This window comes from Manis pentadactyla, chromosome 2 (assembly GCF_030020395.1).
Source record: "Manis pentadactyla isolate mManPen7 chromosome 2, mManPen7.hap1, whole genome shotgun sequence".
In the NCBI taxonomy this organism is placed as follows: Eukaryota; Metazoa; Chordata; class Mammalia; order Pholidota; family Manidae; genus Manis; species Manis pentadactyla.
In genome coordinates, this window is record NC_080020.1 from 82,777,805 (window position 1) to 82,791,848 (window position 14,044).

Here is a 14,044-nt window from a genome sequence, read left to right on the forward strand (position 1 = left end):
AAGACAGTGAAATCTGGAAGGGTGGTACATGTGACACTTTTATAGGGGAAGGCAAGTTAGAGACAAGAACAAAATAGCAAGATGGATAAATTTATGCTCTTGTTCTCTGAAGAGACAGGACAGCTAATTGGGCTGCTGTCTCTGGAAAGGGAAGACTTAGGCTGCCAGCTTCTACCCTTTATTCTGTATTTATGATAATTACAGAACATGAAGATTTCTAGAAATTGTCTCCTTAAAGAGCTACTTTGAGGTTCCACATTGGGCAGGCAGGCATGTCATGCTGCTGCTATGCTTGTGTGTCTGTGGGACACCTTGTCACTTAAGACAGTGAACAGGATAGTCTTTCTCTGTGATTAAATTATTCCCACATTATTTACATCTGCTTCCGACCTAACACATGAAGAAATTCCAAATTGTTCATAAGCTATGTTTCCCAGGATTGGATTCTGTTTTCAGCTCTTGCTAATGAAAGGAGCAGACTATTTCTCCTTAAAGAGTAAGTGTCTAAATTAATATAGTAACATTTTTTCTCTGCTGTCTTTGGGAAAGAAGCTCTCATTATAGAAAAGAACTCTGTATCACTTTTCTGCAGGAGGATACTGGCCTCAGCAAATGTGCAGCCAACATGTGGACAATTCTGAGATGGATAATCTACATAAAAATAGACAAATGGGTCATTGCTTAAATATGAGTGAGTCTACACTCATTAGGAAATTATTTTTGCAAACAGTGCATTGCTGGACATATTTTGTGATTTTGGGTGCTTATATAATAAAAGAACTATAGCTTCTTCATTTAATCAACTATCTCACTCCTTCAGCTGGTCATTCACACCTGCCCTTTTCTTGGGGTCACTCAAAATGCTTATGGAGAGCTTGTTGCAAACATCACGGAGGTCCTTGTTCCAGCCCTCAAAAACGGAAATCGAAACTAGATCCAATCTTTCTTCCAAATCTGTATTTAAGCTTTAGTTTCTTAGATCTTAAAAACATAGATTCGAATTTTGGACAGCCAGTTTTGCCACTTGTTAGTATATCTGGTTTGGCGGGGGTGGGGCAGGACCATCAAGAGGTGTGTGTTTATTATGCTTTCCTCCTAGTTGTGTGGATAATCCAAAGTTGGGTGTATCCTTAACCAGAGCTTCTTGACCTTTAGTGTTTCTGTATCACCTGGGATCTAGTTAGAATGCAAGTTCTCATTTGGGAGGTCTTGGGTACATTTCTTATATGTCCCCCAGGACTTTGCTTAGAGTAGCATGGTCCAAAACTCTTCTTGAAATGGTTACCCTTTAAGAATGTATATTTTTCAGGAAAGACATTCCAATTGGTCTTCAATACAAAAAACAAAGAAACAACTCTAAATGTTTAGCCTCTCTTTTTACTTTAAATGACTGAGAAACCATCTAAGGCTTCTCAATGCTGAGCAAAGTGCCTCGACCCCAACAGGCACTTAATACTTGCTAATGGCCAATGATGGTGATGTCTGCATGTGAAACAGACGGAAACGTAACTTAGCACAGTTTGGAAAATTGCCTGTTTCTAAGAAATGGAGATTTCCAAAACCATAGAACTGAGTCTTTGCTGGCAGCTATTGTTGGGTGGATGTCATCTCTTCCTAATCTTGAGCAGCCTATTTATTCCCCAATATTAGAATAGAGAGAACATTCTCATTTCCCAGAAAATTACTGGAAAGGTTGGAAGAACTCATGAAAGGAGGAGAGAAAGAGTGTGGCAGTTTGGCAGTGTGACTTGCCGGGTAGAGAAAGCACAGGGCCTGTCCCTGCTGAAGGCTTAAACTGCACATTCAAATGTAACTGTAAATGGCTCATTCAAGAGAAGGAGTTCTACTAATGCCTAAGAGTCAGAGAATAAACATATCATATAAAGTAAATGTTCCTCATTTGGGAAAATGAGTTTTATTATGAAATTAGAATCAGGGAATAAATAATTGAGGGTTTTTTAGGATTAAAAGTTTAAGTTATTATTAGCACCTGCTTATGGTAGTAAGCCCTGTAGAGACTTGAGCATATTCAGTGTAACAGACAGTGAACCGTGGGTCCACAGGTAAGCCCCTTCTGCAGCCCCACTTACGGAATGTGTGCTGATGATTTCTTCAATTGAAATGTAAATGACTGGCTTGCTGACTGTCACCACATCTGTGTATTTATCCATATTAAACTTTTCTTCTGCCTCAGGAACATTACATGCTTCTTTGAAATATTTCCTAACAAAGGAAAAAAAGTCTTAAGACTGAGTCACATTTATGAGTTAAACAGCTCCATCAAACTAGTGAGGAAATCTTCAGTGATGGCCAGTGCTTTGTTCTTCTCCACCCCTAACCTCGGAAGGACTGGTGTTGTCACCTTTGAGACTGGTTCCTGACTGGAGATGCTGAGTCCATTTTTCTGGATGTTGGACCCAGATCCTCAGGAATGGAGAGAGCAGCAGGGTCTCAGGCCCTGTTAGTGACTCAATGTAATCAAATTATGGGCAGGTCATTTAAAAAATCTAATAGCCCCTGAAATTTAAACAAAAATGTCAAGGCTGATAATCCTCCATCTAAGATCAAGTCTTTCAAGATCAAACAATTGAAAAAGCAATTCATCAAATTTGCTACTTTAAATGCATAAGCTCCTGGGCCTTCAGTCCTAATAACTCTTCAGAGGTATTATTGCCAATTTGATGGAAAGTTGAGTTAAACCGACTCTACTCTCAGTTGATCCAAATAATAGCTGCTGGCTGACGGAAAGTCAGCTGAGGTGAGGCACACAGATCCATACAGGCCCTGCTCCTCCAGTGCTCAGATTCTAAGAAGTCTGCTATTCAAACGAGAGCAAATTTAGACAGGGAGATCAAGAAACGCCAGATGTGCTCTGATCATGGTTTAAGAGAGAGCCTTTGTACAAATAGAGTAGGTATTTTATTCTACGAAGTTGTAAATGTTTCATAAGCCTGAAATCACCCTTGGTGTATCTCTTAAGGGTGCCCAGGGCTTATACACCAGCCAAGGCTGGGGGAGGCTGAGGCAGGCAGCCATGCTGGGCTGGGGAGGAGCAAGTGCCCATCTTGGTCTTCTTGCACATTTTTGGCTTTAATTTTTCATGGGTTGCTGAAGAACACAAAGGATAACTGAGTGGAAGAGAAAAAAAAAAAGATGAATTTAAGAGGGGAGTCTTTTGGTTATATTTCTTTTGGTGAAGAAGAGCTGGAACCATACATGGCTGATAGGAATAACCTGAGAAAAAAGTAAGTAAAGGGAAGTTCAAATAACAGATGAGGGATTGCATGAAATGGATATTGTCTTTTTAGTCAGTGAGAAGACCTAAAATTGGCAGCTTGAGAAATCAAAACTTTCTGTAGTAAGAGGATTTGGGAATTTTCTCATAGGTGGCCACAAATTCTACATAGAGAGGAATAACTATGAGCTACTTTTGTCAGTAGATAAGTCACTAGTCCAGAGGAACAATGAGGGAGGGGAAATGATCATTTTCCAAGCAAGGAGTCAGAGAGGCCACATTTATGTCACACTTCAGTGTGATTCACCCAGTGATTGAATGGCAGACTAGTGAAAAAAATGAATGCCAAGATGAACGTGTTTCCTCAGAGAGGAAAGTGTATCTTCCTACCAGGCTCACTCCTTTTCATGTCCCCATGGAATGATCAGAGATAGAATTTGGAAATTCATATAAAGTCAATAGATGTAAGTCTTACATGTATAATTGAGAAGGTCGAGAATGTAAAAGAACATTATCATATACAATTTATTGTTATCTCAATAAATATAAAAGCTGGATTTTCCCAACCTTTCAAAAACAATACTGTTTCCTACTATTGTTTGATACAGATAAGACATTTCTTCCTGATGGGTAAGTTCTTAAAAAACAAAAATGAAACCCTCCTCTGATGTTTAACAAAGCAGAAATCAGCTATTTTGATTTTTTAATTTTAAGTACTATTAGCCTGTGGCATGCCAGGAAGAATAAAGATTTCCTTTGTCAATAGAAATCATACATATGGGGATGACTCAGTGTAAGAAGGGCCCTAGGGGAGTTGAGGGGGGAGGATGGGGACACCAGAGTAACCCAGTCTGCTCTTCCTGCGCTCTTTCCCCATGACTAGAAGAAATGCGCACAGCCGCTGGAGGCTCCTGTCCCCCACCCTCAACTCCGGCTTTGGGCAATGAACATACATTATTTTTGCCCGTGTCTTACAAGTTTCTCCAAAATTAAAGACCCATTTCACCTGAACTCCTCATATGTCTCTGATAAATAATCGTTCATCGATGAGAGATGCTCATTTTCCCCTTCAAACAGCTTGTTGGAGGCTGCGTGCTGAAGAACCTTGGCCACTGATCCCAAGTTCCTCCTTTGGTCGGGATTTATCTGACCTCCAGCTGTCATGTCTATGATGTCAAAGCCGTCAGGAGCCACGATAGCTGGGTTCATGTACCGATAGTATAGGAGGTTTCCAACAATCTGGAGTGATGCAGAAGAGAAGACTATGTTTAAGAGTAAACTCAAAAGAGTTTTAGATTTCTTTTATTGAAGTAAATATTTACTGACATTTCCCAAGAATGCAGGTCATTTTCTGATCTGAATCCTAACAAGGAGTTAAGTAAAGGCAGTGAATATGATAAATTCACAAAATTATTTTTGGTGAAAAAAATGCTTATGGCCCCCAAAATGCTCTCATATAATCTCAGTAGTGTGTAAGATCTCCAAATTAATCTCAGCATAATCAGTAACCTTGGCAGTCATTAGAAACAGATGACCTGCGGCTTATTATAAACAGTCATACAGGAGGGAAAATATTACAAAATGGTATGCTGGTCATTTTGACTCATATCCCCAAGAGAAGCTATGGTGAGATTATCCTTGAAAATCTACCTTTAATAGCTCATCTTCTGTTGCATCGGGAAATTTCTCATGGATGGAATTCTTCAGTACTTTGGCTATATACCTCAATCCATAACTACACATAAAACAGATGACAAAAGAAAATAATGGAAAAAGGCTAAGTGAGAAAGAAACAATTGGCAATTGTTCCAGTCAACTAAAACTGAGCAGTTTTCCTAAAAATTAAACATAAAATGAGATGGTAACGGAATCACAGGACCTCACAAGAGTAACTGAGAACTGTTTTGTATTGTTCCCTCTTGGGAGAAAAGCTGTGAATTCAAAATGCAAATATAGGCAACTTTTAAAATAGTAAAGACAATGAGGGAAAACTATCTTCACTACTAGGGTTCATTTCATACAGTATTTCAAGAACTTCCAGCAAAGAATGTTAAAGTTGTGCCATATACAACTTACGGAAGTAGATCAAGGGAAGAAATGATAGAATTCAGGACTTTGTCGGTGACCTTTCTCAGGTTCTCAATGGATGCCTCCAGTTTATTTTTCACTTCTGGGTATGTTAGAGCTTGTTCTGTGGTCACATCGTAAGGCAGCTTGCTGGAAACACAAGGGCTTTCAGTCAATGAGGGGCTTAGCTTCAAGCATTCGGTTCCTTGCCCAGTTGGTTCCACAGTCAAGCTTTGTGTTGTGACCTGGCCTCTGTCTACTGACTTCAATGATAAACATCTGCTAAGTGAGGGGAGGCCCTGCGTGCCCCACATACCCTCTGCCACTAGTCGAACAGGGGAATCCATGTCTCCCTCTGGGCTCTTCTGGCAAAATAACTGGCAGACCCAAATAATCTAGACCCAACTAACTTTCTTTCTCTTCTTTTTTTTTATTAAGGTATCATTGATATACAATCTTATGAAGGTTTAACATGAGCAACATCTTGGTTACTACATTCACCCATATCACCAAGTCCCCCCCCCCCCGTTGCAGTCACTGTCCATCAGCTATTTCTCTTCTTTAATTATAAAAAAAGCAGTATGTTTATTACTGAAAAAAATTGTATATGAGCAAATAGGAAAACAATACCTAGAGACAACCACTTTTCATATCTTATGTATAACTTTCTAGGTCCTCCTCTGTGCATGTGTGTATGAGATACATGCAGTTCTCAGGGGTGTAATGCAGTTTGTGTATATACATATCCCATATAGATCCTGTGTCTGTGCATATATACACATACATACTTCCTTTTTAAAAGAAAATGGGTTATTATACCTAACTGCAACTGAAAACTGTATCATGAACAACCTTTTTATGCCAAATAATTCCTATACTACCATTCCTAATAGTTACTTAGTTGCTCTATTGTGTTATACAAACATTTATTTAACAAATTCCCCAGAGCTAATATTTTGACATTCCCCAGCTTGTTGCCATTATAAACAGTGCTGTTGACAACCACCCATGTAATTCTCTGTGCACTTAACTATTTCACATGGCATCCTTTTATAGGAAATAAAAACCTGAATTGCTTAGATCTATAAACCACCACCTAGAATAAGCCAATTCTACCTGGATTGTTCATGCTTACATATTGAAGTTACTCATTTGTTAACTGTAAAAAGGTATGTATTATTAGGTGAAGAGAAAGTGTGTATCATTCCCAGTTCTAAGTTTATAAATATACAAATAATAACCAAAAGAGAGAATTATAGAAGTCGTGGCTTTGGGATCAACGGGTACTCAAATGTGAAAATACCAAGATGAGCAAGAGTTCAGGAGTGTGACCCATAGGAATATGGTAAAGGGGGAAATTACCTTGGGTTGAAAACTAACTTTGTAAATAAATTGTTCTCATAACAGAGCTTAAGAATATATATAAATATACATATAAAAATGATCACAGAACATGACTGAAAGCTAACATCTTCTTGGTTTTGTTACCTGGCCTCTCCAGTCTGTGTTTCTAGTTGGTTCACCCAAGACTTGTACACCTCTACGGGGTTCGTATTGATGACCAGGGACTTGTCGTCAATGATCTCTTTCACCACTGCAGCCAGGAGCTGGCGCAGCGTGTTCTGTCCACGGGCACCTCTGTTGAAGCTGACGACCATCTTGATGACTGTAGGGTTCCCAGTAACTATGTCCTGTACCTGGTCTACCTTTGATCTACAAAAAGCCCAAACCAAAAGTAAATGGTTTGCCTCTATGGATAGAGTTCTAAACAGTGTATATTCTCTGTCAGGTTAGGGCTTGGTGGGGTTATATTTTCCTCTATGAAGATCAAAGATGGTGTGATTTAAAAGGAAACAACCATTTGTAAGATGAGTATTATTTGAGAAATATAAGGATCTAAAAATAAGTTCTCAGCCTTAATTTCAATCTAGAAGGTAGGAATGAACTGAAAATGGGTGAAGATTAATAATAATACTGGGCAACACTGTACAAGTATTGTGCCCCTTGATTAAATGAACTATCTCCATTTCTTCAAATCTCAAATTCACTGCAGTGCAGTGTCTAGCTACATCACATGGCTGAGAGAGCGCTTCTTGACTTCTGATTGCCAACTCCTATGTCCTCCTCTGTCCTCCCCATGCCTGTCACCTCTGTGCAGCTCTGACCCTCCCCCTTGGCCACTTTCTCACTTTTCCATCTTCTTTCCCTTTAGGGAAAAATCCCTATTCAGTCCCTATCTTATCTAGTCACTCCTGTTATTTCCTTTGCTGGCTTCTCTTCCCACATTTTAATCTGCTCTTTTTTAGGTCTTTCTACACAATCTACCCTCAGACTTCATTCACATGCATGACTTCAGTTACCATCTCTTTGGAACCTATCCTCTGATCTCAGTGTCTAAACAAGATTTCTTTCCTGGGAGTTGGTCTTGAATTTCCATTTTTCTGTTGGATATTTTCACCTACACATTCTACACCTATAGCTCGAACTCACTGTGTTAAAAAATCCAAAGCATCTCTTCTTCCTTCTGTCTCCCGCATTTCTCTGACCTGTGTAGCTCCAGCTCATCCTGTGCAGACGAGGATGATCAATCTTCTTAAGGCCCAGTGTGGCCATGTAAATACCCTGCTCAAAAACTCTCACAGCCTCACAGAAATTAAACTGCACCTCGGCACTTGGGGCTGTACTCCATGTCTCCCAATTGGGCACTTCCTGCCATTCCAGCCTTGTCTCCTGCTGGTGACTAACTCACAGTCTTGGCTAGACAGGGCTACTGTCTTTCTTGCACCTTGGCCTGTGTGGTAAATCAGAGATAGCCACCACTTTGGGCCTTATTTCCCTTTTCCATTTCTTCCTTTAAAAATTGTAGATATTCTTCAACATTTTGGGTTAACCACCTTTCCCATAAAATCTTTATTGACTGACCTAATTGAATTTGTCTTCCCATCCCTCTGATCTGTTATGCTCCACCATTCATTTAATACTTGCCTTATTCCATTGCATAGCATTAGTATTTTTCTTTTTCTTATTATTTATTTTTATTGAAGTATAGTTGATATACAATATTATGTTGGTTTCAAGTATATAATATAGTGTCAGTAATTATCTACATTATTAAATGCTCACCCCAGCTAATGTAGTATGTCAACACAGAAAGATGTTACAGTATTATTATTAATTTTAATTTTATTAAAAAAAATTTTTATGATGGTATTATTGATATACACTCTTAGGAAGGTTTCACATGGAAAAACAATGTGGTTACTACATTTACCCATATTATCAAGTCCCCACCCATACCCCATTGCAGTCACTGTCCATCAGTGTAGTAAGATGCCACAGATTCACTATTTGCCTTCTCAGTGCTACACTGTTTTCCCTGTGATCCCCCACACACCATGTGTACTAAACATAATACCCCTCAATCTCCTTCTCCCTCCCTTCCCACCTGCCTTCCCACACCCCTCCCCTTTGGTAACCACCAGTCCCTTCTTAGAGTCTCTGAGTCTGCTGCTATTTTGTTCCTTTGTAGCATTAGTATTTTTCGTGAATCCTATTTCACATGATGGCTTGTAGACCACTGAGGGGGGCAGAGGTGCCTCGCTAATATGCTTCAGAGACCCACAGGAACTAGCATAGCTTAAGGTATCAAGAAGTCAGGAAGGCATTAAGGTCCAGCTAGTTGGCTAAGGGCATTTCTCATTTTTTTTTCCCATTCATTATAGCTACCTACACCTTTTTCACATTAGCTGAGTCAGAAAATAAATTAGCAAAAGCAGCTTCAGTTCCAGTAAGAAGGAAAGACTGTTTGGCAGAGATAGTTATTTTCATCTGTTTATGGCTTTGTTACTCACAGATTGTAATTAGGTTAAAATTTCTCACTGACTTTCAGAAAGCTTTTGATTTTCAATTGTTGTATACTTGCAAAATCAAAAGGTAACTTAGGACTAGGAAAGGTATCACTGGTGGTAGAAAGTTGTACCTGAACATATCTATAGACCTGCAGAAATTTCTCAAGAAATTGGATATATTTTAATATGTACAAATGACTTACATGAATAATTTTAAAATTATTTCAGTAAATCAGAGATAGCCACCACTAACAAAAGGATCCATTCATTGGTAATTTTGTAGATATATTTATATACGTACTTAACTTCTTCCTCCAGAGCAGTCTTAAAAAGCTTGAGGAGTAGATACTCTTCTCGCTGATTAGAAGCATAATTGTATAGTGTGAAAATAACAGTATCCATAAATTTAGTTGACTTGTTCTGTGGCATCTGGAAAATCAGCTTAGCCAGGTATAAAGGATTGGTCTAAAAAGGAAAGAGGGAAGAAGAAAAAATCATCACAGAACTATCTGTTAATATGTTATTAGAGCAGAGAGGAGCACCCAATTTGCTGTTCTTCGATCACTTAATATGTATAAAGCACATAGAAAAGGATCCGGCACACAGGATTTTGAAGGTATCAACTAATATTAATACTATACTGTAGGAAGACATATTAAAAGTTACAAATAGGATTTAAATGTTATATACTGTATGTTTAATGAAATGTAATTATATTGCTGTTAACTATTTTGAGCCACATACTAATTGTAGAAACACAGAAGAGAGAGAGGGGATGGACAACAGAATCTGGTATCAAGGAGACTGGCAAGAATGGGTTGAGGGCCAAGCTAAATAGACTCTCCTAGGATGGGTGAATGAAGAGAAGGAAACATGTCTCATATTCCGAGACTAGAAAGAAAAAAGAAAAGGATAGGCTTTTCATGTGGAGACAGTGGGATGACCTTGAGTTTTATAAGGAGTAAAAAGGTAGGAAGGTAGGAAGCTTCAGAGAGGAGTGGAGGTCAGGATACTTGGTGGGGGAAATACCAGAAGAAACTGACAAGAAAAAAAAAAGACAACTTAGAAGACTGACAAGAATTTAAAAAAAATTGACACGGAGCCCTGTGAGCTTAGGTGTGGATAGAGTCCATGAGACGTAGTTCCAGTCTTCAGGGTCATATGGTTTTTCTCCAGGAGCTACACCAACCAGGTAGAAGTTAGAAGGGAAAAAAATAGAATTTAGGTCATAGAGGAAAGTATTCACATAGAGAATTTTAATACTCCTCTTCATCTTCATCTGAAAATTCTTCTGATGAGAAAAGAAAACTTTCCACACAAACTAGTGTCCACCTAATATACTCAAGCAGTTTGGCTTTGAAGTTTTTAAAGAAAACCCAAATTCTAGTTTACCTTACTACTTTGATTTACTTTCAAGCTCATAATGATTGGCTGAAATTTTATGAATAAGCAGCTTGGGACAATCTTTTTCTCACAGCTCAGTGGTGATTCTTTCCCCACACTAAGCCCGTGGGATTATGAGAAAGGAAAGAAGTTCACTATCATTCTTCTCAGACAAGACAACTAAATTTAGGCTCAGACCGAGCAGAAAAACCCAAAGCAAAACTACACAGGCTGAACTGCTGGTACGGCTAAGAATTCCTGCCGAGACATAGTCTAGGCTGAAGGAATCCAGACGGTTTACTTTCCTACAGTTTCCTCGTTGACCCTGGGCTGATGTCTCCAACGGAGAGAGAAGAAAAGGGAGAGAAGACTATGTGATTCTAAGAGAACTTCACTCAGTACAACTGAAAGGTCATGTCTTGGCAGGGTCAGTTTTGGATTGTTGGGGGAATAAAATTTAGTGGAATTATTCTAAACATGCTCTTGTGCTTTATCTCCTTTCCATTAATGAGCCTCCGCCTATTTAAAAGGGTTAACAGTACAAGTCTTAGGCCAATGAGTATTTACTTTCCTTATGACACAATTTCTATCAAAATCTAATGTTAGAAAACTAAATCCTAAAGAAGCTTCATGTACTTGGAAGTTCATGGATATCAAAAAATGATACATGCCTAAGCTTAAATTTCCAACTGGTGGATGACTACTCATCTAACTTAGGTAGACAAACCCTTCCCTTCCTAGAGTGAGCCTGTTCTTTCTGAAAGGTGGCTGGTTTAATTATGTGCTGGATTCCGTGGACAATTCGGAGTGTGAACATTTTTCCTTCTATGCTGCCACATCATGGCCATCTGTAGCACTACACCTTTCCTCCAATCTATTATTCCAAGTAGCCAATGCTCAACTTCACCAAAATTAATATCTCTTCTCTCAATGGGGCTAGCCACACCTCATTTATGGTTTGGGTAACATGCTGTATACTTAATGTCCTCAGGCAAAGATCCAGGCATTTCTAGGCCTTGCCAGAATCACCACCAACAGCAATGGCCCCATACGGGGACAGGTGACTCTCAAAGGAGAACTGCTGATCCACCTCTTCAGGGAAAGTTTTCCTGGCAAAAGGGAGGCTTTGTTTATTTCTATCACTATCACTTACTCAGTTTCCTTTGAGATTAATTGTATGTGCTGGTCGGGTGGATGTGGTAAATCAATGATCAAACAAAACATTAAGTGGTCCACCACAGTCCAACCATAACCAGTTCAACTTACTAGTTCTCACCCACACTCTGGAAGCAATGGAAAATTACTGTTCATTTAGAGCACCGTAATGTCCTGAAAATGACATGAAAAAAGATACCTTATTTCCCTAATCCAAACTCTCTGGCTCTTTTGTCAAAAGAAGGGCTGGCTGGTTCTGGTAAAGATCTGTTTTTCACATAGTTACTATTTTTTTTTAATTGAAGTATCATTGATATACAATCTTACATAGGTTTCAAACATACAACACAGTGGTTTAACAGTTACCCATATCATTGAATTCTCACCCCAAATAGTGCAATTACTATCTGTCAACATAGAAGATGTTATAGAATCATTGACTATATTCTCCATGCTGTACTAGTATCCCCATGACCAACTTATATTATGATTGAGAATTTTTGTCCCCTTTATCCCCCTCACCCCTCATCCACCCACCCCAACCCCTCCCTCATGGTAACCACCTGTCATTTCTCAGTGTCTATCACATAGTCACTTTTAATTTTTCATGGTTGACAGCAGCTGCTTATGTTATTATTGATCTGTACTGTTTCTCTAGGTAACTGTAGGATGATGTAGTCACGAAAAGCAAGGACTCTAAACTGACTGTGTCCCAGTAACTTTGCTTTACTGTGTACTGGCTGTGTCTCAATTTTCTCCTATGTACTATGGAAATAACAATAATATTTATTTTCTGATGGTTCTCAGGGTTGTAGTAAGAATTAAATGAGATAATGTACATAAAGCACCTAGCATATCACTTGGTACTTAATAGATGATCAAAACATATAAGCTATGATAATTTTAGCACGGGAAAAGATCAATTGTTATCCACAAACATGAAACACAGTATTTATCCAAAACTCAGAGAAAGAAGTTATCATCACCTGTAAAAGATAAAACAGCTGCTGATATGTTTCCAGGGTTTTTCGCCTCTCCTTACTCAAACTTTTGATTCCTTGGTTGTCGATGCTATTCAGTACTTGAATTTCTCCACCTTTTTTCTTATTCAGCTTTGTTCTGTGTGAAATTACATCCTGGAAAAAAATTTATGAAATTATGACTTTTTACTGTGGTACTCTTTACCTCCTCCCTTCATATACATCCTGAAACACACATAGTTGGAAATACTAATTTTCCACATTTCCCTCATGAAGAGACAAAGGAAAAGAGAATATTAAATTAAGAAAATCCAGCTCGCAGGTGAATTTGGTTTTATAATATTTGTCCTCCAAAGTTGTACTTATTTGCTTTTTTAATTTTTAATTTTGGTATCATTAATCTACAATTACGTGAAGAACATTATGTTTACTAGGCTCCCCCCTTCACCAAGTCCCCCCCACATACCCCTTCACAGTCAATGTCCATCAGCATAGTAAAATGCTGTAAAATCACTACTTGTCTTCTCTGTGTTGTACAGCCCTCCCCATGCCCCCCACCACATTATACATGCTAATTGTAATGCCCCCTTTCTTTTTCCCACCCTTATCCCTCCTTTCCCACCCATCCTCCCCAGTCCCTTTCCCTTTGGTAACTGTTAGTCCATTCGTGGGTTCTGTGATTCTGCTGCTGTTTTGTTCCTTTAGTTTTTCTTTGCTCTTATACTCCGTATATGAGTGAAATCATTTGGTACTTGTCTTTCTCCGCCTGGCTTATTTCACTGAGCATAATACCCTTTAGCTCCATCCATGTTGTTGCAAATGGTAGGATTTGTTTTCTTCTTATGGCTGAATAATATTTCATTGTGTATATATACCACATCTTCTTTATCCATTCATCTTCTGATGGACATTTAGGTTGCTTCCGTTTCTTGGCTATTGTAAATAGTGCTGCAATAAACATAGGGGTGCATCTGTCTTTTTCAAACTGGGCTGCTGCATTCTTAGGGTAAATTCCTAGAAGTGGGATTCCTGGGTCTAATGGTATTTCTATTTTGAGCTTTTTGAGGAACCTCCATACTGCTTTCCACAATGGTTGAACTAATTTACATTTCCACCAGCAGTGTAGGAGGGTTCCCCTTTCTCCACAACCTCGCCAACATTTGTTGTTGTTTGTCTTTTGGATGGTGGTGATCCTTACTGGTGTGAGGTGATATCTCATTGTGGTTTTATTAAAAAAATTTTTTTTCTCATTGTGTTTTTAATTTGCATTTCTCTGATGACAAGTGATGTGGAGCATCTTTTCATGTGTCTGTTGGCTATCTGAATTTCTTCTTTAGAGAACTGTCTATTCAGCTCCTCTGCCCATTTTTTAATTG

General features: G+C 38.8%; 1 protein-coding gene across 2 annotated transcripts in view; it reads right to left on the reverse strand.

Moving 5' to 3' along the window:
* IQGAP2 (IQ motif containing GTPase activating protein 2) overlaps positions 1-14,044 on the reverse strand; it is a 275,493-nt gene that overhangs the window by 28,273 nt on the left and 233,176 nt on the right. For both annotated transcript variants that reach the window (XM_036886059.2, XM_036886058.2), the window contains 7 exons: positions 12,675-12,824; positions 9,452-9,615; positions 6,791-7,015; positions 5,312-5,452; positions 4,886-4,970; positions 4,242-4,474; positions 2,091-2,223 (listed from right to left, as the gene is read on the reverse strand). In XM_036886059.2, coding sequence (XP_036741954.2) covers positions 2,091-2,223; positions 4,242-4,474; positions 4,886-4,970; positions 5,312-5,452; positions 6,791-7,015; positions 9,452-9,615; positions 12,675-12,824 — 1,131 coding nt within the window. The remainder of the gene's footprint in view (positions 1-2,090; positions 2,224-4,241; positions 4,475-4,885; positions 4,971-5,311; positions 5,453-6,790; positions 7,016-9,451; positions 9,616-12,674; positions 12,825-14,044) is intronic.